The sequence below is a fragment of the Taudactylus pleione genome, unplaced genomic scaffold (genome assembly GCF_031769625.1).
Source record: "Taudactylus pleione unplaced genomic scaffold, aTauple2 ptg000201l, whole genome shotgun sequence".
NCBI classification, from domain to species: domain Eukaryota; kingdom Metazoa; phylum Chordata; class Amphibia; order Anura; family Myobatrachidae; genus Taudactylus; species Taudactylus pleione.
In genome coordinates this window covers 58,300,266-58,325,077 of record NW_028284603.1, presented here as the reverse complement: position 1 = coordinate 58,325,077, position 24,812 = coordinate 58,300,266, and the positions used below count along the sequence as shown (strand labels likewise).

The window sequence follows — 24,812 nt, the reverse complement described above, 5'->3', positions numbered from 1 at the left end:
TTGGAAAATAAAACTGCATAAAGTGTTCTCTTTGAATTTTGATTACATTGCCCATTTTTTCTTCTTCCACTAGGGGGCACAGGGAACACTCTGGGCATAGCCTGGAGATAGAGAATCTGGGCACCAAATAGTTACTAATTTGCTTCCCAGCAGCCCCAGGCTCCCTCTGCACTATACCCAGCCACCGGCCAGCCAGTTCAAGTTTGGTGCTGAGCAGGAGCAAGGGCACCATTTTGTGTGGGCTGCTTTTAAGTGGTCCCCTGTTACTTTTATTTTATTTAATGTTACTTACATCACGTTATTTCTGGTCTGCTTCTAAGCAGACATTAGCATGATGGATTTGTTTAGTCATTTCTGGCATACATTTCTGGTGGCCAGCTTCCGCTGGTCTCCATCTCTGCCCATTCTACTTGCTCCATGGGTGCCTCCTGGGCTGCTCGCCTGGGAGCTTCTACTTTCACAGTTGTGCCATGTGGCCACTTGGTCCACAGTTAATACCTTTGTTTGGTTTTATCGGTTTGATACCTTTGCGGCCTCCGAATCTAGTTTTGGGCGCAAGGTTTTGCAGCCTTCTCAGAGCTCTCCCTCCTGTGGAGAAAACTTTGGGACGTCCCCAATGATTTAAGCACTAGTGTCCCCTGGTGGATGAAGGAGAAAATAGGATATTGGTACTTACCAGTAAAATCACTTTCTCTGATTCCACAGGGGACACTGGATGCCCTCCCAGCGCTGCTTTACCTGCCAGTGTGTTTTGTTCTATTTCACATGTTCACTTGTTATGTATATTTCTATTCGGCTTGCAGCCTGTCTTTTTCTCCTCAGTTGTATTTTATGATTCTGTTTCGTCTCCTCGGGCTCCAATTCTCTAACTGGGGCTTCTGGGGGATGAAGGGGTGGAGTTACTCACACTTATAAATTTAAAGTGCCAGCTCCACTCATCCACCCCCCAGTGTCTTAAACAGTGTCCCCTGTGGAATCGGAGAAAGGGATTTTACTGGTAAGTACCAAAATCCTATTTTCTCCACAGGCCACTGGGTTCTGAAACCATGATGGCAGAGGAATCCCCCTTCACAGGCCTCGGTCCCATGTGTTTCAAAGCTACGCTGAGTGAGAGTTCCTTCATCCATGGCTACCAGTGAAGGAAGCAAGCAGAGACTTCCAATTACAGGTAATGTAAACTAACCAGCTTGCAGTTCCCAGCCCAGTTAGAGTCTTCTATGATGCGGCGGACTAATGCTCAGTTGTTCTTCCTACAAGGAGGGTCACACCTGCCGAGGAGCCAGGTAAATGCAACACTCCTTCACTTACTTAGTTCAGGAGTGGCTGATGCTAGCCAGCAAGGCCATGGCTCAGCACAGGCCTTCCAGACCTGACAGCGCTAGGTCTGGTCTGAGTGTGAAACACTCCTCGGCACAGGAAACTGGTGTTTCTATCCTTTAAATAGTAGACACCCTGATGAGGATCTTTCAGGTACATTTAAACATAGCAGCCCCCTGGTCTAGAGCCCAGGTATGTAAAGCTGAGGGTATGACCACAGTATTCCTTAGGTAGCTTGAGGATCTCCTAGCGGAGGCTCCTGGATATCTGAGCACATTGCTTTATTTTATCTGCTACCAACATTGGGTCTTTCAACGTGGATATTCCCAGTTGTTTGTTTTTTCCTGACTTGTTAGATTTGCTATCCTTGGCAGCTGTACAGTTTCACCAGACTGATCTATGCTAGTGCATGTTTTTGCTTGGGCAGCTCAGGCTAGGGACTGCTGGACAGTTGCCCTACAGGACGGTCTCAATTCGAGGACAAAGTATTGTCCCTTATGGGCCAGTAGGGCTGCTACCTAGTTAATTAGGAAGTAATTGACATAGTCTTATTAGCCTCTTAAGTGCGGACATCTGCCGTGGTGGCCGGGACAGTCCTCTGGCCACATTCCTCTGGCCACATTCCTGTTGCGCTGTCATCTACTGTTAAGTACTTAGAGGCACTTCTGTATTAGAGAAGGTCCTCATGATCCAGGGTTAGACGACATAGTCTCTAGGTAGCGCCTAGATACATTGTCTGCCTTCTAGATTAAGGAGTTCCTCCTCTATGGGCCTTGGGTCCTGACGTAGGTGACTTTTGCAGGTCTTTTGCCATAGGTTGGGGTAGATTTCCACACTGGAAACCCCAGCATGTGGTCAGGATGACCAAGTGGTTTAAAGTGCAGTCTCCTGTGGAAACGGTTTAGATCCCACTTCTGACAAACAACCTAGCTGATTAACCACTCAAGGGTAGTGTTCCCATCTTGGGACCAGCCCAGCCCAGGTTCGAGTCCCTTACTCATACATGCCTTAGCGTGTTTCCCAAGCACTTCCAGGAGCAACCAGAGCTCTGGGAGACTCTGTTCGCTCCCCTATGACCTCCATGGTCATTGTCAAGGTCACTTGTCTCTGAAGGTGCGAGTTACTATATTAGGCTCTTACTGGTTAGACACCGGACTGAGGAAACCACTCAGACTAGAGGTTTCTGGAGCTCCCTTTCATATCTAGGATGCCTATTTACATATGGCCATCTGAATCAGTCACCAGCACTTCCTCAGTTAGACTGTGCAGGACAATCCCTTCCAGTTTTTGGTATCACCGTTAGGGAAGGTCCACTCGGGTTTTTCATGAGGATCAGGGCAGTCATGGCAGCTCCTCTCGACCTGCTCATCGGGGCTCAGTCACTGGATATCCATCTGTCTCAAGGTAGATCTTCTCTGGTCCCACGGATGGATCATTTCTTGGAAGCTTCGACAGGGTGGAGTTACTGCAATTTGCTCTGTTTCATTCCTTGCCTCATCACAGAAAGATTTGGGCCACAAGACATAGATCCAGTCTGATTTTTATGATGCAAACTTTCGCCCCTTTTATGTGGTGGCTCAAGGGGCTAGCGGGCAAGTTTCACAGCTTCAGCATGTGACAGTCGCAGGTTCAATTCCTTTGCTCCTCTCCCTTTGGGATCCAGGATAGGGGTCCTTCTCACCACCAATGCACATGTGGGCGTAAAAAAAAAAATGTTGGTGGACAAACTTAAAAACTAGCGAACTTGACTCTGGGGAGGTCCCCAAGTATGCCCCATGTGTTTCTTTGATTGGCGGTGCTTGCGGCAGGTGGATTTTTCACGATGTCTTTAACTTATCTTTAGCAACTTTTAAATATGCTGGCACCCATTTTCAAGTACCCCAAATTTGCTGGGATAAGTTATTTTAGCAAAAAAAAAAATTCTGAATACTATTCTGCACTACGTATACAAAAACACTATTTAGCAGCTATTAAGCCTGTTTAAAAACACCAAATGCCTTCAGCAAGCCAAATCGGGGGGTACCCTAGCTAACCCCCATGTCAGAGCATCTTTTGGGGGTGTCTGGCAGATTTCCCCAAAAATGACAGTACTTTCCATCTGTTCAAGTTTCGGCGGGTCCCGTTTTTGCGTACTTTCAAATTGAATACGGGGTAAAGCGGGCACGTGCGCAATACTTTTCCGCCTACAAAACACGCGATGCAGGCGAAAAGTATTACGGGTCCGCTCTAATTGAATACGGCTCATAGTCTGGTCCTGATCTGGCCCGACAGCACAACTCCCACCAGAGGTTTGGACATTTTCTTGTTTAGTGCGTCCTTTGTGTGCAGTTACTGGTTGTTCTTACCAAGTGGCTCCATCGAACCTTTCCTTGGTTCATCTGATTCTTTGGTAGGCTCCCTTAGGAGTCCTTGATTCCTTGATTGTGGTTGGTTTACCGGGAGAGCGGTCTTCTTGCCATTGCTTAGTGCAGTTGGTGTCAGTTTGAGCGCCTTGTCTTGTCGCTCCCCCTCTCTGTTCTCATACTTGGATTGGACCATTCTGCGGTCTTGCTTGGGTTCCTACCCAGAGTTGTCTCGGTTGCTCACCTACCTTAGGTTGTGCTGGCTCGGCTTTCAGTGTTCCGGACTCCTCGCCGGAGGACGCATCTAAGAATGTAGGCTTTCTAGTAATTGAACAGACCCGAAGATCAGTTTCTCTGTGGTCCTGTACGATTTTCACAAGTGGGGCTGGTCGGTTTCTGAACAGATCATCCTAGTGGCCCTGCTTGGGTATCAGCCATACTCTCACCCCAGTAGGGGCAAATCGCCTGCCCCTACTGTGGTGACTGCTCAAACGCCATGTCAGCGGGTAAACGTGGCATCTCTGCGGTACAACTTTGTACAGCTGCCACGTGGTTCTCTTCCCACACGCTTTTATTCATACTGTGCAGTTGTCAACTTCTCATCTTCGGACGCTGAGGGGGTTCCCAGTGCAGCCCAGGAGCGTCCCCTCCCATCAGGGGACAGCTTTAGGACGTCCCAGAGTGATCCCTGTGCCCCCTAGTGGAGGAAGAAGAAAGGAGGATTTATGGTCTTACCTTGTTAATTTCTTTTCTTCGACTCCATAGGGGCACAGGGTGACCACCTTGGCCGCCCTGGCTTGTGGGGTTTATTTCCTCTGATGTCTGTTCTTGCCACACCTTTCACTGATGTGTTCTGAGTGTGTGAACGGTTTTCGTTCTCCTTTATCTTCTCCTTGCTCCTGCCATTGGCTTACTAACTTAAACAGGCTAGGCGGTGACTGGAGGTGGGGTATAGTGCAGAGGTAGCCTGGGGGCTTTTGGGAAGAAAATTAGTAACTATTTGGTGCCCAGATCCTCCCTTACCAGGCTATACCCAAAGTGATCCCTGTGCCCCCTATGGAGTTGAAGTAAAGGATATGGTCTTACCATAATTCCTCCTTTTCTATTTGATTCTCTTTCCTCAGTTTAGTTTAATATGTACTGTAAGCTGTCACTTAGACACATTGGAAACTTCCATGTATGGGTTCCCCAAACATGGTCGTCAAAGCACCCTAACAGTCCAGGTTTTAAGGATGCTTGTGAACAGATGGTATAATCAAACTGGCTAAGATACTAATTGTCACCTGTGCTTAAAACCTAGACTGTTAGGGTGCCTTGCGGACTGAGTTTGGGAACCACTGGGTTAATGCAATAGCCATTGACTATGAACCTGGTGACCTCAGAGGCACAAAAAAGGGGTTATTTTTTACACTGTTTTGTGTGTAGGTGACAAGTGATCTTCAAGTTACAGATCTGTTCTTCAGTGTGGCTTATAGAGGTGCCACAAAGATCACACAATGACATAATTTACACTTTATGCACAAGAACTACATCTTGATTTGCTGTGTTGGAGCATGTAGCATGTATGTTACATGGTAACATTTCCATGTCTTCTGTAGATTGGTATGGACATGGGGATAGTAAATGCAGGAAACCTCCCGGTGTATGACGATATAGACAAAGAACTCCTTCAGCTGTGTGAAGATCTTATTTGGAACAAGGATCCAGAAGCAACAGATAAACTTCTTAAATATGCGCAGGTACTCAGGACAAACATTGCATTAATAAACACACACTCCTCCATGTGTGTGCAGTCAATACAATTTGTGCAACATAAGTGCTATACATAGTACAGAAGGGAAGGTTACCAGTGTCCATAAATGCAGATGTTTTCAGATTTGCAGTTCACAGAAATGAATCTTATTCCAGTCATGCTCTGGTTACACACAGTGTAGGCCACTCTGTACTCTGAGCTAAAACAAGTGTCATTAGCATTGCAGAAGCAGTAAGTTTTGTCCAGCATTCCTTCTCTGGCTGGTTCACCTCGCCTGCTTCCCCTAGTTAGAAAGTGATCTCATACTAGCAGTTATACGCCCTCATATAAGGCTATGCACAGCTACTGTCTCGTTAATTGTATTTCAGCAGTGGAACAATTTAGATGATGAGTGACTTTGTATATGTGTGCTCTCACCAGCACAATTTTCTTTGTGAATCTAGTTTCACAGAAGCCTCATAACCCTACTCTAGGCTGTAAATGTTAACTTAATTGGGGCTAGATTTACAAAGTGGCAGCTTTTGCAAGTCATCGCTTCTTGGCGAGTTTGACCTGTACATTTAAAACTGCAATAATATGAAGTGCAAAGCGCTTAATAGGTCAATCCCTCAATTCGTGTCCGTTTGCTTTCAAAATATAGCACTTGAATAGGCGACATGTAGACTAAATTCGCTGATCAGCGATCGCCAATGCCAAAATACAACATGTTTTTATCATTTCGATTATCTTGGTGGTACCATTACTTGTTTTACGGCCGACTCAGGCTCCAGCTGTAGCACTGGGCGGCCGAGCGGATAATCACAGTTTTATAAACCAGTGGTGTGCTGGGCAGCTGCTTAGCATTTACTATCAGTACAGTATACTGGCAGCATCTCCAGCTATTATGTACCCTACCCAGGTTCTCTGTGATGCCGCTGGGCACAATGGGTAAGTGTGCTTCATGTTAAGTATAACCTATCGTGAGTTATCTGGGGCCAATGTTGAGAGCACAGTCTACTGCTGGCTCCCAGTATCCTTACATTTACATTTTATTTTTTTGTGCCTTTTTGGAACAGTTGCCATCTTGCCAATCCTTCCTTGGGGAGGATACTTCTACAGTCCTCCAGGTGCATGTGGGGCTCGATGCGTAACTCAGCAGAAACTCTGTTTTCCATTTCTTTATTAAAAAAAACTCCAAGGTTAAGTCACGGTGGGAGGACACTTAGGGGTCTATTTACTAAGCTGTGTTAGGAGATAAAGTGAACAGTGGTAAGGTACCAGCCACTTGGCTCCTAACTGACATTTTTCAAACAAAGCCTGTGACGTGGCAGTTAAGAGCTGATTTTCTTGTACCTTATCACTGTTCACTTTATCTCCTAACACAGCTTAGTAAATAGACCCCTTAGAAGTGTTGTTACCCCTACAGATGGAGCACCCAGGTCTCACAGTGGCTGTAAGGAATGGTTCCATTTCCTGGAGCCACAAACAAGGCACTACTACTGCCGGTAGTGCTGAGCGGGTAGAATGGCACTGACTGCAATCGGAACGGGCTTCTGGGTCTCCGGTCCTCCCCGATTTAAATTGTTTTTAGTCCACCCGAATTGCTTAGCAGGCAGCAAAGGGTCGGTAAGTCATGCCCACAGCCTGCTTTTTAAGCGATTAACAGGGTCCCTGGTAGTGTTGGGCTGGTATGCAATTTTATGCTTGTTATAATTTATTGCTGTACTGCTATCTTTTAGAGTTCCCTATACTCTAGGTTGTGCCGTCAAACTGGACCATACATATGTATCGATCTAGTATAACACAGTGGTTGTGCCGATTGGTGTTACTACCCAACAGCCAAGAAATACTGGTATTTCCTTTGTGTTTAGCTTCTAGAACTTTGGATAATATTCGTTATATACTTCTCTATAAGTAATCCACATTATATTTATAATCTGTGTAATTTCTTTAATCTCCTTTGTTTACATTGAAGTGTTTAAATACTACCCACTAACCTGTCCTTTACATAGAAACATAGAATTTGTCGGCAGATAAGAACCATTTGGCCCATCTAGTCTGCCACTTTTCATGTATCCTTTACTTTTAGGCAACTTCAACCCTATTTGCTCCTTACATCAATCTTAAGGATATAATGGGGATATAGTGTTCTGGGCTGGCCAGTTGGACCAAGTCTTTATCTGTTGGGCTGCAGTCTGTGAAAGTTTATTTTTCCAACCTTCAGGGACTGGAATTCTCTATTAAAGATAGTCCTCCTTATTAAATTCCAAATTCTCTGGAGGGTTCAGACTCAGCAGCACACTTCTTGGGAGCTTTGGTCTGCCATGTGTGAGTTTATTGTTTGTTGGTTGCGCTTACTGGTGCAGACCCCGCTGACCATGCTAACTGACACTTCTAACATTTGCAGATCTCCAGGTTCATGACATTCACAGTTCTGTGGTAACTCTGATGCTCTGCTCAGGGTTGTCGGTGCTTCCATTTTCTTTCCAGCAGCTTTCTTCACCTTGCAGTATTGTCAGTTAGGGCTTCTGGGTCGATTGTGTTTGACTTTGGGGGTTTGCTTCCGACCTGATGTTGAGTGGAGTTTTTTTGTAGCTCCTACCCTTAATAGCTATGCTCCCTAATTTCAGTCACTAGACTGATTTGTTGTGATTGAGCTGGCAGTGTCGCATGGCCTTTCGTTTCAGTTTATGGTTTCCTCTGGGCTTCTCTGCATGGTTATTCCTTACAGGGTTGTCCCCGGCTGTCAGGTAGCATTTCTGGTGTTCCGACTGGTCCGCTTTTCTGCAGCATGTGCTGCATATTCTGCCTGTCTATTGCTTCAGTCTTGGGGCCTCACTTGACCTGCTGTTCTACTGGTTTAGTCTTGGAGCCTCACTTTACCTTGCCGGCACTTCTGCTGGCTCCTCGGTTGGTCTGTGGTGGTTTCCTTGGACAGTTGGCGTTTTCTTGGCCATTGTTTCCACACGGCAGGCTTGGAGCTTGTAGCTCTGTCTGCTTGTTCTCCTTTTCTGTTGTTTTGCTTTGCACAGGCAATAATCTGCTCTTCACCATTTGCCAGTCCTTTTCAGTTCTTGGAATTTGCACAGGTTTTGCGGTTTCTGTGGCTCGGCCGCATTGGTTCTACAGGGCGGGCCTGCCTCCCAGTGGTCTACATTTTTTATGACCATGCCATCCAAACTTTGGCTACTGCTGCCAGTTTTGGGAACAGCTTGGTCGGGGCGGGACCCATCCCTCTTGAGGCTTACTTTGGGAACCACAGTGTGCAGTGTTCCCCCAGATAGGACGAAATAGAAATGAGGATTTTTTTTATTTTTATCTAGTAAACACTCCATTCCCTCTTCTGTTATTTGTGATTGGTTGTGCTGTGCGCTGCGGTGTCCTTTCGGCTTTGTTAGATAAATAACAGAGTAACTGCAGTAGGTAGGAGAGCTTATTGGGGGTGAGTTTCGGCTCCAATAGTTTAACTACTTAATGCCTACTCCTCTAGCCTCCTCTAATCCCACAGTGTGCAGTGTTCCTCTTTTTTCCTGATAAATTAAAGTATCCCTGGTGTTGTCTGCAGCGCCACTTCACTAAGCCTTGGAGAGAGAGACAATTGAGAAACAGAAGTCCCAGCCAATCTGCTCCTAACTGTCATTGTTCAAACACAGCCTGTAAACTGACAGGAACTGATTGGTTGGGACTTATCTTTCTCCACTTTATCTCTCTCAAAGGCTTAGTAAATAGACCCTTCGCTATTCATTGGTTTGTTTTTGTTTTTTACAACATTCAATGTGTACATAGTTTAATATAAATCTGCTACACACATACTTTTTTAGTGGTAAGTTTTTGAGAGTATTCCATTTTAGATAACAACATGTATTTTTGTGTTTTTTTTTATTTTCTCCTAGACTACAGCTAAAGGTGGAAAAAAAGTGATCCAGACTGATGAGTGGAGGAATAATACTGTAGAGGAGCGACTGGAATATGCTCTAGTTAAGGTAAACACCATACAGGGTTGCCTACATTTAGAGTGAGATCAGTGGACAACAACATGTGCTGTTTGCTATGTCATATAGATGTCATAGATGTTTCTTTACAAAAAAATTATTCACTTATAACTGACTTATGGCGGGCATACTTTATGCAATTACCGGCCCAATCCGCAGACTATTGCGGATTAGGTAGATTATCACATAGTGTCTGCCCAAGGCTGATCAGTGATGATTGGACGGTAGGGCATGAGAAATCATACAACGTGCCGTACTGATATGATCATTGGCTAGCCCGACATTTCTCCTGTTCCTTCACAGGGGAAAATGTTTCCCCCGCCACACTGGGAAAGATTGCAGATATCGTGGCCAATACATTGTGATATATCTCAGTGTATGGGGCGATATCTGATAGGTTTCAGCTTGTCAAATAAAGTGTCTGTTATCTGACAGTCTATGCCCAGCAAGGGGCTAATGCAGAGTTGAATGTATCGTTGCATGAATTCGTACTACAATTTAAAAAACAAAACTCATTACATTTCCCCTAGGTCTATAATAGGCCTTTTGCGTGAATTTCTAAGAAATTTAATCTTTTTAATTTTGTGTAAAACTTAAATTCTGTGTCTTTTTTCTTTCAATCCACTGATAAATTGTTCTAAAGAATCCAAACTTCCAGCTCATACCAGAATAATGTCAGGCGTTTTCCTGCACTGAAAAGCACATATTATGCCAAATTGCAGTGTCACTGGTGATTAGGTTCCTCTTCCTTATTCCAATAATAATAGTATTAAAAAATTACTACAGGTAGTTTGTTTCTTGAGGACTGCTACCTTCAGCTTTACATTGCATACATACCAACACAAGGAAGAGAGAGAGTTGCATGCAGGTGACCAAGGACTTTATTTGTAGAGCAGCCGCTGCTTCCCAGCGGGTTGGAGGTGAAAATTTAAACTGGCACTCAGTAATTGTAACGCCCGGCGTGCCATACACTGACTGCGAGTGCCGGTTTTATTTTTCACCTCCAGCCAGCCAGGAAGTTTCGGCTTACAAAAGCTGCCTCTTCGTAAATAAAGTCCCTGATGTCAGACACCTAGAGAACAGGTGAAGTACCTGTGTGGAAGCCTGGTCCACATGGCATTGTTCAAACCAGAAAATAAATTATCTTATCAAAAATCATCCTGAGTCTTGCCTGACTCAGTTGTGAGGCTTGAGTGCATTGAGCCAGGTGTAGCACAAATACGACCACAAATTTTATTCGATGAGAATAGTTAGTGACAAATTTAAGTTCTACGTCAAGTAACCAAAAATATTCCTATAAAAAAATGCAGAAAGTCCTGTAAAGTACTTTGCCAATGAATCTTATTAGTTTCTTTTGTTATAGAAGGTATAAGACTTAAGCTGGGTTCACACTGGAGCGATGTTGGGCTGATTTGGTTTTTCGTAGTGACAAATCGCCTACATCTGCTATACATCGTATATAATAGTATAGTAACACCGCTGCTCTTTCCACTTACAGAAGAGGATGCAAATGTCATGGTAACATGGCCCGTTACCACGCGCCTACATCGCTCAGTGTGTATGCTCAATATGCTGGTGCCCTCGGTCATAAGCGAAGTCATGCTGCACGTGAAACCTGACAATATTGGATACGATCTAATGTGTGTTAAGGAAGGACGGAACAAAATATCGTTCCGTCCTTCTATTGTGTACGCTCAATCTCCGCTCAAAGGAAATTGTTGGGAAAGTCGGAACAATTGCCAGTCACTCCAGTGTGTACCCAGCTTTAAGTATCATGCAAGTAAAAAGGCACACATTGCCTACACAATACAGCCAACTAAACAACCGTTTCTAATTTGTACAGACAAAGCATGCACTTATTCATCAGCTTGTAACAATGTATATGGTGGGGGTATTTATTTTTTTGTGTTTTTTTTTTTTAAAGTATTTCTAATTTTAAAATGAGCCATCTAGTAAATGTCTGTGATTAAAATTGCAGCACTGATAACTTTTTGCTTAAAAAAAAGAAAAGAAAAAGTCATTTATAACCATTGCAATGCATTTAATTAAAAGCCTATAAACAAAAATAGCAATATATATTTTTTACTCTGAGCTACAGTTATATTTATATAAAAGTTAGTTTGTTTGCTGTAATCCTACCGGGCCAGATAGAAACATATTACGTTGTGATTTTCTTTTTTTAGGGCATTGAAAAATATGTTATAGAGGACACAGAGGAAGCCAGAGCAAATAAAAAACGTTATCAAAGACCCCTCCACATTATAGAAGGGCCTCTCATGAATGGCATGAAAGTGGTTGGAGAATTGTTTGGTGCTGGGAAGATGTTCTTACCACAGGTACTAAAGACCTAGAACCTCCTTATTCTGGTAGGGCTTCTCTCTTAAGGCGGGCATCCACTACCCGATTAAACAGAGCGATTGAAGAATAACGACATCGTTATCGTTCAGTTGTTTGTTAATCGGGCACAAATCGGGCGGTTTAATGTTGAAAACTACCAGAGATGCACGCTCCCGCTGGTCGTTTTTCACATCTATCATCGCCCGAACATGCTGGTCAATCGGCCGATAACGACAGATTGGCCATGTTCGGGGATGAGGGAGGGTACCTACACTGACGACTGACCATTCAGTGTAGGCACAGCACAGACTGTGAAACAACTGCACGATTACAATGTCGTAATCTTTCAATCGTTTCACAGTCTGCTAGTGGATACAAACAAACACTTACCAAAAGTGAATTATTGTAGTCCATTATTTGTATATAGCCTATATGCTATATAATACTGCAGTGAATACAGAGATCAATTCACTCTAGATAGACCTGCCAGGTATTAGCTTTGACTTCAATTAACACTCTTGCTCAGTGACCAGTGCCTGGATATATCTATTTCCTATTTAAGTTTTTGTTCACCACTTATGGTTAAAGGTGATCAAATCTGCTCGAGTTATGAAAAAGTCAGTGGGATACCTTATTCCATTCATGGAGAAAGAAAGAGAAGAGATGAGAGCATTATCGGGAAGTGTGGAAGAAGATGTGAGTACCAGTTATACTACATTTTTTTTTATTTTCACCTGTAACACACTTGGAATAGCAGAAGCATGTAAGAGATGTATCCCAAATAAGAAATAATACCAGGGGCGTAACTTGTATTTTAAGGACCTAAAGCAAAAGTTTGTAAGGGCCCCCCTATGCACCACCCAATTGTGAAAAATGTATAGAACACATGTAACTTTGACAAGGAAGATGGGCCCCATAGCAGTTGCACCCATTTCACCTATGGTAGTTATGCCCATGGATAATACCAGTCAAAACTGGAAATTTGTATTTGAGTGGAATATAATAACTAAAACATAAAAACATTATGTGCCTGTGGTCAGGCATCTTGCGTCTTGCCTGTCTTGGGTAGCCCTTGTTGGCAGGAGTGTTAACAGCTTGGCAGTCGTTATGGGTCTCTCCTTGCTTCTGTTGACCTGGCCTTTTTTAAAGTAGGCAGTGTATTATCCAACAAGCAAGAGGAAATGGCAGCAATGGGCATGCAGATGATACGTTGGCCCACTCGATTACGTTATTTCTAGACATCAGTTAGGTATTTTTCTCCTCTTATTTTATTCCTCTTGCATCCGATCTGGAGGACACTGCGGTAACGAGAGTGGGTTAGAGGGGCTGGCACAGGAGTAGAACCTAATTGGTTAAATAAAATGGCTCCACCTCCTCTAACCCCTCCCACCTCCACTGGACCTCAGTTTTTTTATTTTAATGCCTTGGACTAAGGCTCATTTTAGCTAGCTAGAGTTTTTTCTTTATTTGTTCTTTTATTTCACTGGTTTCGGTGCCTGTCACTTTTTACAGGGCTTAAAGTGGCATGCAGAGCAATGTTTAAATAGACAGGCTGTTGTGAGCTCTCCCCTAAATCCCTAGAGATTCACAGCTTCATTTTTTTACAGTGTCCAGGGACTTAGCTCAATTTCAGACACTGGATGCTGGAAGGAGATTCTGAGTCATGGTAGGGCGGTCACTGCCTACAGGTGGCAGCACTGGGTTGCAACTTGTACACACTGGTACACAGCGCCGCCTGGGGCGTTCTCGTGAGAACACCACTATACAGTATATACATACTAGCTTAAGTACCCGGAGTTGCCCGGTTTAAATCTTGAAGTTAATAAGTTAGGCATCCTAGACCAATTGCCACCCCTCTGTGAAATTTTCATCCAAATCCATCCAGTGGAAGGCCCAGAAGAAGCTCACCGGGTCAAAGTTCTGCCCAGCGTACACCAATGGGAGATCTGACCGGGACTTATTCTTCAGGTTATTAAGTTAGGTACCCCAGACCAACTGCCAGGCATTCCAGACCAGTTGCTACCCCTTTGTGAAGTTTTCATATAAATTCATCCAGTGGAAGGCCCAGAACAGGCTCCTCCGGTCAAAGTTCTGGCCAGCGTACACCAACGGGAGGTCTAACCTCAACCCCCTAGTATGTCTTCTGGAATCAAATGTTACCACTCCTGTGAAGTTTTCGTCCAAATCCATCCAGCGGAAGGCTCAGGACATTTTCCCCGGGTCAAAGTTCTGCCCAGTGTACACCAACTGGAGGTCTGACCGGGACCCCTAAAACCTGGCCAGGATCCAACTGGACCCCCTTGCATTGGTTTCATCCCAGTCGGTGCAGGGGTGTCTGAATGCATCCTAGACAGACAAACAGACCAATTCATTTTAAATATAGGATATATAGTTTTGTGCGCTGTCTGCAGAAAACTGAGCCTTCACAGTAGTTCTGAGGTGGTTTGGGCAGCATGGCTATTTTTCCCAGTGCTGTATTGCGATTGGCTCCTCCCCCATCCTTCTTGGCGGGCTTCTCTGGGAGAACGGAACACTGAGGCGTCATTTCTTCAGAGGGGCACACAGAAGGCTGCAAATATAGAGCAGCTGTCTGGGGGGCAGTTTCTGAGGCTTGGTTTCAAATAGCTAGATATTGTAGGCTATTGATACCTCAACTTTATAACCCTAACATTAATTAAATTTAAGCTTTAAGGCTAACTACATAGTCTTGTGCTTTATAGTCTACTATGTCTTACAAATTAGTTTCAGAGGACTATTGAAATTGCCTACTGTTACAGCTTTCTCTTCACATATTCCTGCACTATTCTTTCAAAGCTTAGGCAGGTTTATTATATGTACAATAGTTTTGTCAGGATTTTTGATGCATAGATTTCCTGTACTGTAGGATATTTTTATGTGATTTCTCCTGTACTATTTCTTTGGTGGTTTCTCATGTACTATTCCTTTCAGGTCTCTTCTGCAGCTGCTTCAGGCTTCTGTTCTCCAATGTATGCAAGTCCTGGGAAAGATGGTAGCTTCCTTCGTAGCGCTAAAATGTTTTTAGATTTCATGCCCGGCTTCTGCAGAGTCAGATCCTACAAAGTTATTCCAAGATGGGACCCCGTTGCCTGTCCAGATCTTGTCTGGACTGGGAACTCTTCAGATTGTCACATCAGATGCACCAGTCTCTTCTGTGGTGGCTCCATACCTCGAACCTATCCAGAGGACTCCCCTTCTTGATTTGGGATTGAGTACTGATCACAACAGATGCCAGCCTGATAAGATGGCGCACTGGCACTCTGGGCCTACATATTCAGGGTCTTTGGTCAAGCACAGAGACTACTTTCTCCATTAACATTCTGGAGTTGAAGGTGGTTGGGAACACCCTGGTCCAAATGCAGCATGTGTTACCGGGAAAACCTGTTCTGGTACAGCAGGACAATGCCACTACTGTGGCTTACATGAGTAGACAGGGTGGAACAAGGAGTGGTCAGGCATGATGAAGGTGTCTCGCATCCTATTTTGGGCGGTTCTCTGGGTTCCTGCCATCTCTGCCATCCACATTCCCGGGATGGACAACTGGGAGGCGGACTTCCTCAGTCTTCACACTGTCCACCCTGGGGAATGGGAACTACACAAGGAGGTCTGTCAAACTATTTTGGATCATTGGGGGATGCATAACATAGATCTCCTGGCCTCCTGGTTGAACAAGTAGCCCTCTTGTATGGGGACGCTCTAGGGATCCTCAGGCTCCTTGGTCCTTCCACTTGGGGTATATGTTTCCATCTCTGTCCATGCTAGCCAGGGTACTTCAATGTGTTCCACAGGAGGACTTCCCAATCAAACTCAAAGCTCCAGACTGGCCTTGACAGCTGTGGTACACTCACCTTCAGGGAATGCTGGCCGAGGTTCCTTACCGCCTTCCACTTTGGCAAGACCTACTGCGTCAAGGCCCGTGTCTACACCCAGATTTGTCTCATCTGGCTCTGCAGGCCTGATTCTTAAGACCCAGATCCTGAGGGCTCACGATTTTTCTGGGTAAGTCGTATGGACCATGCTTCGATCTCATAAGCCTGTCACTTCCATATTCTATCATCGTATCTGGAGACTTGTGTTTTATGGTGCGTATGTCAGTGTCTCTCGGCAGCCATCTTTAGACTACCACGTCTTATGTTCTTCCTTCAGGATGGGCTGAATCAAGGCCCTCGCCTTTCTTCTCTCATAGGTCTGGTTTCTTCCCTGTCTGTACTTTTTCAGAGACGTTTGGCCACCATTCCAGTAGTACGGACCTTCCTTCAGAGTATGCTTTACATTCAGCCTCCTTACATACATCCTTTCACTCCATGGGATTTGAGTTTGGTATTGGAAACCCTCCAGAGGGGCCCCCCTTTTAATCTCTTGAGACTGTGGAGTTGCTTTAACTTACGTTGAAAGTGGTGTTTCTGCTAGCCCTTGTTTCCGCTAGATGCTTGTTGGAATTTGCTACTTTATCTTGTAGGCCTCTTGGAGACAATTGCCTTGACTGTGTGGGCTCCGGCGGGGATGCACAGTGGGACCAGTTCAGAGCAGGTCACTAGGAACAAATCCTCCGGCCAGAGCCGCTAGTTACAAACCGGAGTGGTGTGGCTACAGGTAAGGGAGTCCTGCTTGTCAGCGGGATGCTTTTTCCGGAACAATGCTTCTGCATCGGCTTAGTCCCCCTCGGTAGTGGAGGCTGATAGAGGTGGGGACAGGCCAGTGACAGTCCGGTTTACCATACCCTCATTGGACCAGTAGGGTTATAGGCAGGCAGATGCAGGCTGGGACGTCATTTCAGAGATGGTGTTGACCCTGGGAGGTCTTACCTGGGGAAGGGCTTTTTGCATTGCCCTCCTCCTCCCTTTGCATGCTTCATCTGTAGACTCCCTGCCAAGGAGACACTATCCTGATGCTGAGCTGCCATCTTCTCCAGCAGCAAAGTCTCCTGCAATTAAGTCTGGCAGCCAGGGGAGTTTAAATCCTCCTCTATACCTCACAGTTTCTCCTGTGCATTTGCAGTTCCAAAGGCTTTTGTAGACACCATGACTAAACTTGTCCTCATCTAGGAACATTTGTATTTGCTACACATTACACAGAAAGTAAATTTATAGTAAACCTCAGTTTCTGTTCTGCACATTTTCAGCTGGAGTCCACAGCACAAGTGGTTTTTTTCTATTGTTAAACATCGTATTGGCGATGAATTTCAAGTAACCTGGACACAAACAATAGCATAAAAAATAATTGGTAAATGAATCATCCTCCATTATGTTAATAATGGTTGTGTCTGCCGGTGTAAATGCTTGTATGACTCCTTCTCTCATAACATCTAGGTTAAGGTATAAGGTTGTCGTAGCGGTTTGGGTTAGGGGTTAAGGTTAGTTTAGGGGTTAGGGCAATGTTTCTCAAACTCTGTCCTCAAGCCACCTTAATGGTCCGGGTTTTAAGGAAATCCATGATTGAGCACAGGTGAATAATTAGAACTTTGGTAATTTTGATTTAATCATCTTTTCTCAGTCATAGATATCCTTAAAACCTGGACTGTTAGGAAGCCTTGAGGACCATGATTGGGAACCATTGTGTTAGGGTATTAGGGTTGATGTAGCGATATGGGGCAGGGGTTAGGGGTGGGATTAGGGTAAAAATACGTGTCATGGCCTTTTTCTGAGGCGTGTATCTGCCTTCAGCTGAGACCATGTACATAGAGAAACAAGGCTTCAGCATTGCTACTACCGTGGCTAGATTGCCTGACCATATGCTCACTCTGGGAGTCGATGTTCCTCATTTCTGCGTAGATGCTGGATATGTGTACGTAGTTGCTGTGGACTTTGAGATGGCTTCGGTGGGCATCTGTTCTTGTCTGGTCAGCTGCTTCACTTACGATGCTTAGCAAATCCATAGTCTTAAAAATCTCAGCTGCATATGCATTAGTGTACTTATCTGATTCAGGCCCCTAGTGTCCAGTTACTCACTGAGACAGGCCAGAAAATTGCACTTTTAATCCCATGTTAAAATTGCAAAAATAACTTGCAATAGCCATGTACCCTCAGTGTCAGCCTGCTCTTACTATTCTGCTAGTGTGTGGTCTGTAAACAAAGCTAAATGGTTGTTTCTGTGACATGATTAATGCATTTTAGCTGCATATGTGTGGAATATGCTATCTGAAAAGTCTTTTCATTGTGGTTTTCTTTCTTTGAGCACCATACCTAAATATAGTAAAATAGCATGTAATGCCCTGTGTTGCCCAGGTCAAGAAACTTAGCCATTCACATCCACCCCATCTTCAATAACTGTACCCAATACACAACCTCTCCTTTTTTTTAATTTTCCCCAATACACCACCCTCTTCACTCACACTCCCTATGCGCAGGCCCTCTCTTCTTCACACACTGTCCCTTGCGTGATGGTGCGACAGGACCTACTTCCAGACAGGATGTGTTCACATGGCTTGAGACTTTCCCACAGACAAAGTACAGCTTGAGAAAAGACTCAGTTAGGTTAGTTAATGGAGGAGGCAGGGCGCATGTTAGGTTTGTTACACAGTGTGGTACAAACTAGGTAAGTTTGAAAAATTTGAATATGAGGAGGAAAAACAACAAATAATATAATGGGCATGAATCAGGAATGAAAATATAGTGCTATGGATTGTTTGAGAAAGGGGGCCCCAAACCGGTATCTTGTTTAGGGCCCCATGAGGTCTAAATCTGGCTCTGCAGAGGAAGCTGGACCCAGTTGTAGTTCCTCATACACAGGAGTGTCTGTTACCTGTGCCTAAACAGCAGGATTAGAACTCTGATTCTGATGTCTCCTATATTGGGGAGGAAGATTTTGTACAGGATTTGGTGCGAGAGGTGTCCTTAGTACAGGAGGAGGATCAGGACAGCACCATAAATGCAGAAGCTTTAATTGTGGTAGTTAAATCTGCACTTTGCACAATTAAAGACAGTGAGAACATTCCACAACAGCCTCCCTGTTCAAGCCTAAGAATTAGGAGTTACCTTTCCTTCCTCTGCCCAGCTGGAGGATTTTTTAGTGGGATCCTGGAGTCAACCCTTTTGCAGATTCCAGTCTTTCAGGCGTATTATCAAGTAGCCTTTTCCTCCAACTGACAGAACTAAGTGGGAACCACTGCCTCCGGTACATGTGCCTATTTTGTATTTAGCCAAGGCTACGACAATTTCTTTCTGAATATGGTCTCGCTCAAGGATGTAACTGATAGAAAACTTGAAGGTTTTCTAAGGTCTATTTTTGGCTCTGAGACTTGCCCTTCCTTCAGTCTGGATCAACAAAGCATTGAGGGGAATTCTTAGAGGATGGTCTTCGTAACGGTACACCCTGTTCAGAGTTTGTAGAGAACATCAGAGAAGCAGCCAGGTATATGGTAGAGGAGGCTATTTATTAAAGCGTTTTGTCCGTTAGGGTCTTGGCATCAGCCATAGTGGCCAGATGATAGAAGAAGCAGCTGGAAAAATCAGGTTGTGTAAACAATGTAACAGGTTCGTTAGTTTTGTATAATATTTATTGTCAAAAATTTATCAAAACATATATTATGCCTCTATTAGTACATGTTTTAAAATAAACATTAAAAACACAAATTGTTGCAGAGTATACAGTCTTGCGACTCCCTTGGAGTCTGTGTGGTTTCTGATGTATTTAAAAACAAGTTCAAAAGGTATATATATACTTGCCAGCCAATCGGAAAATTGAAGAAGTATACTTCTATGAAAAAGGATTTGAATAGCACTGACAGCCAAAATCCTTAGGAGCAAATTGAGTAATTCCGATGTCACTGAAGGCGCAAACCTAATTGAAGGGAGCCTGGATCTCCGTGAATCTCCTGAACCAGCAGAATTTGTCCTGAATGAGGACACTAAAATCCTAGTCCGGCAGCCGCCCCCGTTGGTAACGGGGGGATACGTGTATGTGCCGTAATTAGTAGATGTCCTCTGTTGGAGCAGCGGGGTTCACGGTGTCACTAGTAGGGCTCAACCTTATTGCGGGAGCCTGGATCTCCGTGTGGTTTCCGCAGGAATGACGGGTCTCTGTGAGGTTAAAGGGGAATTCACCCAGCAGAGATCCCGAAGTGGAGGAGTGATAAAACGCTGGTAGGAATGTCCAAATGCAGGAGAAAAAATCACGTGGGCTAGTCAGCAGATGGTGTAACCGGCTTTTCAGTGAAGCGGCAGGTGGAAATAAACCTGTAGGTTTAATCAAGGGATAATACCCTGAAAGTATCCATGCTTAAAAGTGGCTGTGAATGGCAATGTGTCCTTTAGTAGATCTCTGCAGCAATCAGGAAATCTTGGCAGGGGAATCACCTACGCGTTTCAACACTATTCTGGCGTCTTTGTCAAGGATGCCAGAATAGCGTTGAAACGCGTAGGTGATTTCAGGGTATTATCCCTTGATTAAACCTACAGGTTTATTTCCACCTGCCGCTTCACTGAAAAGCCGGTTACACCATCTGCTGACTAGCCCACGTGATTTTTTCTCCTGCATTTGGACATTCCTACCAGCGTTTTATCACTCCTCCACTTCGGGATCTCTGCTGGGTGAATTCCCCTTTAACCTCACAGAAACCCGTCATTCCCGCGGAAACCACACGGAGATCCCGGCTCCCGCAATAAGGTTGAGCCCTACTAGTGACACCGTGAACCCCGCTGCTCCAACAGATGACATCTACTAATTACGGCACATACACGTATCCCCCCGTTAACAACGGGGGCGGCTGCCGGACGAGGATTTTAGTGTCCCCAATCAGGACAAATTCTGCTGGTTCAGGAGATTCACGGAGATCCAGGCTCCCTTCAATTAGGTTTGAGCCTTCAGTGACATCGGAATTACTCATTTTGCTCCTAAGGATTTTGGCTGTCAGTGCTATTCAAATCGTTTTTCATAGAAGTATACTACTTCAATTTTCCGATTGGCTGGCAAGTATATATATACCTTTTGAACTTGTTTTTAAATACATCAGAAACCACACAGACTCCAAGTGAGTCGCAAGACTGTATACTCTGCAACAATTTGTGTTTTTAATGTTTATTTTAAAACATGTACTAATAGAGGCATAATATATGTTTTGATACATTTTTGACAATAAATATTATACAAAACTAACGAACCTGTTACATTGTTTACACAACCTGATTTTTCCAGCTGCTTCTTCTATTTTATTTTTTTTTTGACTTTTGGGATTGACTAACCCTATCAGCTGTGAATTATAGGCTGTGGTATCCACTCATTAAGCGCCAGGTACTTTGTCCATTTTATAGTGGCCAGATGAGACCTTTTAGCTGTGCACGTGGCAGGCTGACGCAGAATGTAAAAAGACCTTATAGTCCCTTCACTTTAATGGGAAAGTTATTTTTGGTCCAGAGCTAGAGAAGATTATTGCGACGGCTGCAACCTCCATTACTTCTTTTCTTCCATCTTCTGCACCAAAACCTAAACCACCATCATTTTGGTCTTTTAGACGGCAGGGGAGACACATTTTCCAACCTCCCTATTGGAGTCATACAGTCTTCTTTTGGGGTACTCCATCTAGAGACAGTCACTCCTGGACTTGACGCCATCCTGTCCCCAAACCGGCTGAAAAACTAGTAGCATGACTGATTTCCTTCTCTACGTGATCCCTCTTGGGAAATTTAACTTTGGGGAACCCATCTGCTAAGGTTCAGCAACCAGTGGATTCTCTCCACAGGTCGCTGAACCATAGCAGACGGGTTTCGAAACATTGTTACCAGGGGGTTTATTGTGGATGTCCTGGGTCCTCTGCCACATCGGCTTTTATTGATCAGCCTTCCCTCAGATTCTACCAAAGCAGATTCTACCAAAGCAGGGGCCCCTGCTAGTCTCAGAAGTTATCGTTCCTGTGCCTCATCAACGATTAAGGTTTCTACTCAGATTTGTTCTTTGTATCAAAACAAGATGGCTCCTTCAGCTCCATTTTGAATCTCAAATCACTCAACGTCTACCTCAAGGTTCCCAGGCTCGAAGTGAAATCCCTCAGATTCATCCTCCAATCTTTGGAAGCCAGAAATTTCATGGCGTCTTTGAATAGGAAGAATGCTTATCTTGAAGTTCCAATCTGGAGAGGACATCAGGCTCTTCTCTGGTTTGTGGTTTTCTCAGACCACTTCCAATTCCAAGCTTTACCCTTTGGTCTCTCCACCGCACCATGGGTATTTACCAAGGTGACGTCTTTTATGACTGCGCCCCCTCCAGCAGGGTGCCAGGGTCATCTCCTACCTGAACAATCTTTTAATTACAGCACTGACTCTGTCCATCTTAGAGACTCACCTCAATATAGCGATCTGCATGTTGGAGTCTCGCGGGTAAATCTGAATTTGTGAAAATCTTCCCTTGTTGCTACACAACAGATGGTCCACCTAGGAGCCCTACTAGATACTCAGGCACAGGGAAGCCTGTTCCTGACTTAGTGAGAGGTCATTCAATCCGATCGGTGGAGACCTCCTGGGAGGCTCACTGGAGCACCTTGATGGTCCTCAGCACACACTTTCAATACATTTTGTGGATTCAACATCTTCCCGTCTAGTGATGCTAGTTTTAAGCATATCGTGTTGTCTTCCACACAGGAGTGCCCTTTTTTCTTAGGGACAGCTCTGGGACATCCCCAATGTCTCCAGTGTCCCCCATGGATGAAAGAAAACAGGATTTTATACTTAACACTTAAATCCTTTTCCCAATACTATGGAGGACACTGGACACCCTCCCTGGCGATACCAGTAGTTGAAGTGTGCTTGGCTACCTTTGCCTTAGTTAGTATAAACTGACTTGTGGGGTATAGGATGTACTAAGCATTGCATCTATTTTTATTTTTTGCTTGTTGTATAATTTCTAGTTCTGGAAACAGTACACAATCAGGTAGATAATTTCAGAAATTAATAAAATAGGCATTTGGAAACTTGTCCTGAGTGTGGGATCTACTATACATTTTGTATCAGTTAGTAACTTTAGGTGAGTACCGGTACCTATTTTTTTTTTTTTTTTTACAGAAAAATGTAACTTATCACTGCAGTTCTGTGCGTAATATTTTCTTCCTATTCATTTAAAAAGTATTTTAATCACTCATTCCTTTTTGTTAGTGCTCTTCTTCTTAAAACTTTAACCCATAGGGCGGAATTCAATTCTTTTTAGCCATTATCGCGCCCGACGGAGCTATTCAATTCTTGCTCCTGTCGGGCACGATCAGCTGCCAGCGCTACATTTCAGCTCGCAGCCCCTGGGGGATGAGAGCTGAAATGTGCGAAAAGTGACATGTTTGGGCGCCCAAACATCACTTTTCACGATCGCACCCAGCACTTTGGTCGGGTTTAGCTGCTTTATGCGGCTAAACCTGACCTCTATGGGCGCGATCAGCGCGAACATCTTGGACAATTGTATAGCGGCCCGCGATCTCCTGTCACTTTAGACGGGAGATGCGGGCCGCGAATACAATTGAACTCCGCCCATAATGTTATCCCTTAAAACACATTCCTCTGCCTCATTATTCATTTGACTCATATAATGCAAATTAACACTTATTTTCTGTCCATGTATACTATATAGAATCCATATCAAGGGACCATTGTACTGGCAACTGTTAAAGGTGATGTGCATGACATTGGCAAGAATATTGTGGGTGTGGTGCTTGGCTGCAATAATTTCAGGTATGTATTTTGAAAATGCACATACAAGTTTGCTCCATTTCCCTAGTCAGTGACGTGCAGTGAGGTCAATGGCTGGGGAGGCACAATTTTTATATCAAAACTTTGACCATGACAGGGAGGCTCTGCCTCCCCTACCTACCCTGACTGCACGTCCCTGGTCTCAGTAATGAATCATTTAGTGAAGAAAGTGCACCTATTGACTACACATGGCATCTGTTTGTCTCGCTTATGAAGATTGGTCCAGCCTGCAGAGAGGAGGGTGGGGCAGGTGCTAAATACACGCACTTGAGCTTGTGTCGGGGGCCATGTAGGGGAAAGGAATGGTCCCTGCATCTGCGATCACTGCTGTATTATTAGTCACTGATGAGTGGTTGTGGCCAGGCCGCCATGTTTGTTCACGTTCTCCGTAGTGCCTAGTGTGTATTGGCAGTTCTGATTCCTCTACCATTCAGTCTGTTTTATTGACATTTATAATATTGATACTCATTATCTATACACCATAATGTCAACATGAAAAATGTTGTTGCTTACTTGAATTTGGATCCCAGCACAGAATGGTCAGATCTGTTGTATGCAGGAGACGAGTGCACTTTATTATGGAAGCAAATGCACATTACACAAAATGTTATTTTAATATATTTCTTTGGTGTGTACTATAAATAGTGTCTGTTTTTGTGCTTGGATTCCAGGGTGATAGACCTCGGTGTTATGACTCCGTGTGATAAGATCCTCCGATCTGCAATTGAAAACAAAGCTGGTAAGCATTCATTTTCTATTGAGGACAAGCTTATTGAATTAGGCTTTTGTAGATTTCATACAGCGCTGTGCCCCACGGCAACCTGCATCTGGCTAGCAAAGTGCCTGGAACAGCACCCTGGGGCCAGTAATACATCTTGTGCTGCTCAGAGCTTCCAAAGGACACTCCAGTCCTGCCCCCTACAGGATGTAGAGCCGAGCTGCTCTCCACACTTCTCCTAGCGTGACATCACGGGTCACATCATACAGGATAGTGCAACCTCAGACTTTATTGAATCTCCATATATGTGTGTGCAAGTTAAAGGGGACACTTTTTTTAAAGAAATACTGTAAATTTTAAAAGGATTTATTGGATTTGTTTTAACTTTATTGAGAAATATATTTGATTTTTAAAATGCATTTTTCATGGATTTCTGTGGTAATTAAATTCATATTTTTGAAACCATGACATCAATGCTGTGATTTATATGCAAAGCTGCTTCTATCTTTATTTCTGCCATTTACTTTGGCTCAAAATTATTTGATAGTGCCTAACTTGTAGATTGATCAAAAGCCAAACAACTGCAGAGCGAGCATAACGTTTATCAGTATGTAGTAATAAGTGAAATTATGTACATTGTAAGCACGTAATACAAGTAATGCAAGTTCTGGTGACTAAAAACTTGGTCGTTTA

At 44.1% G+C, this 24,812-nt stretch overlaps 1 protein-coding gene across 2 annotated transcripts in view; it reads left to right on the top strand.

Moving 5' to 3' along the window:
* The window catches only part of MTR (5-methyltetrahydrofolate-homocysteine methyltransferase), a 153,878-nt gene that overhangs the window by 82,073 nt on the left and 46,993 nt on the right, over positions 1–24,812 (top strand). For both annotated transcript variants that reach the window (XM_088477398.1, XM_088477397.1), the window contains exons 18-23: positions 5,258–5,398; positions 9,285–9,374; positions 11,567–11,719; positions 12,309–12,416; positions 23,283–23,383; positions 24,073–24,140. In XM_088477398.1, the coding sequence (XP_088333524.1) occupies positions 5,258–5,398; positions 9,285–9,374; positions 11,567–11,719; positions 12,309–12,416; positions 23,283–23,383; positions 24,073–24,140 (661 nt within the window). The remainder of the gene's footprint in view (positions 1–5,257; positions 5,399–9,284; positions 9,375–11,566; positions 11,720–12,308; positions 12,417–23,282; positions 23,384–24,072; positions 24,141–24,812) is intronic.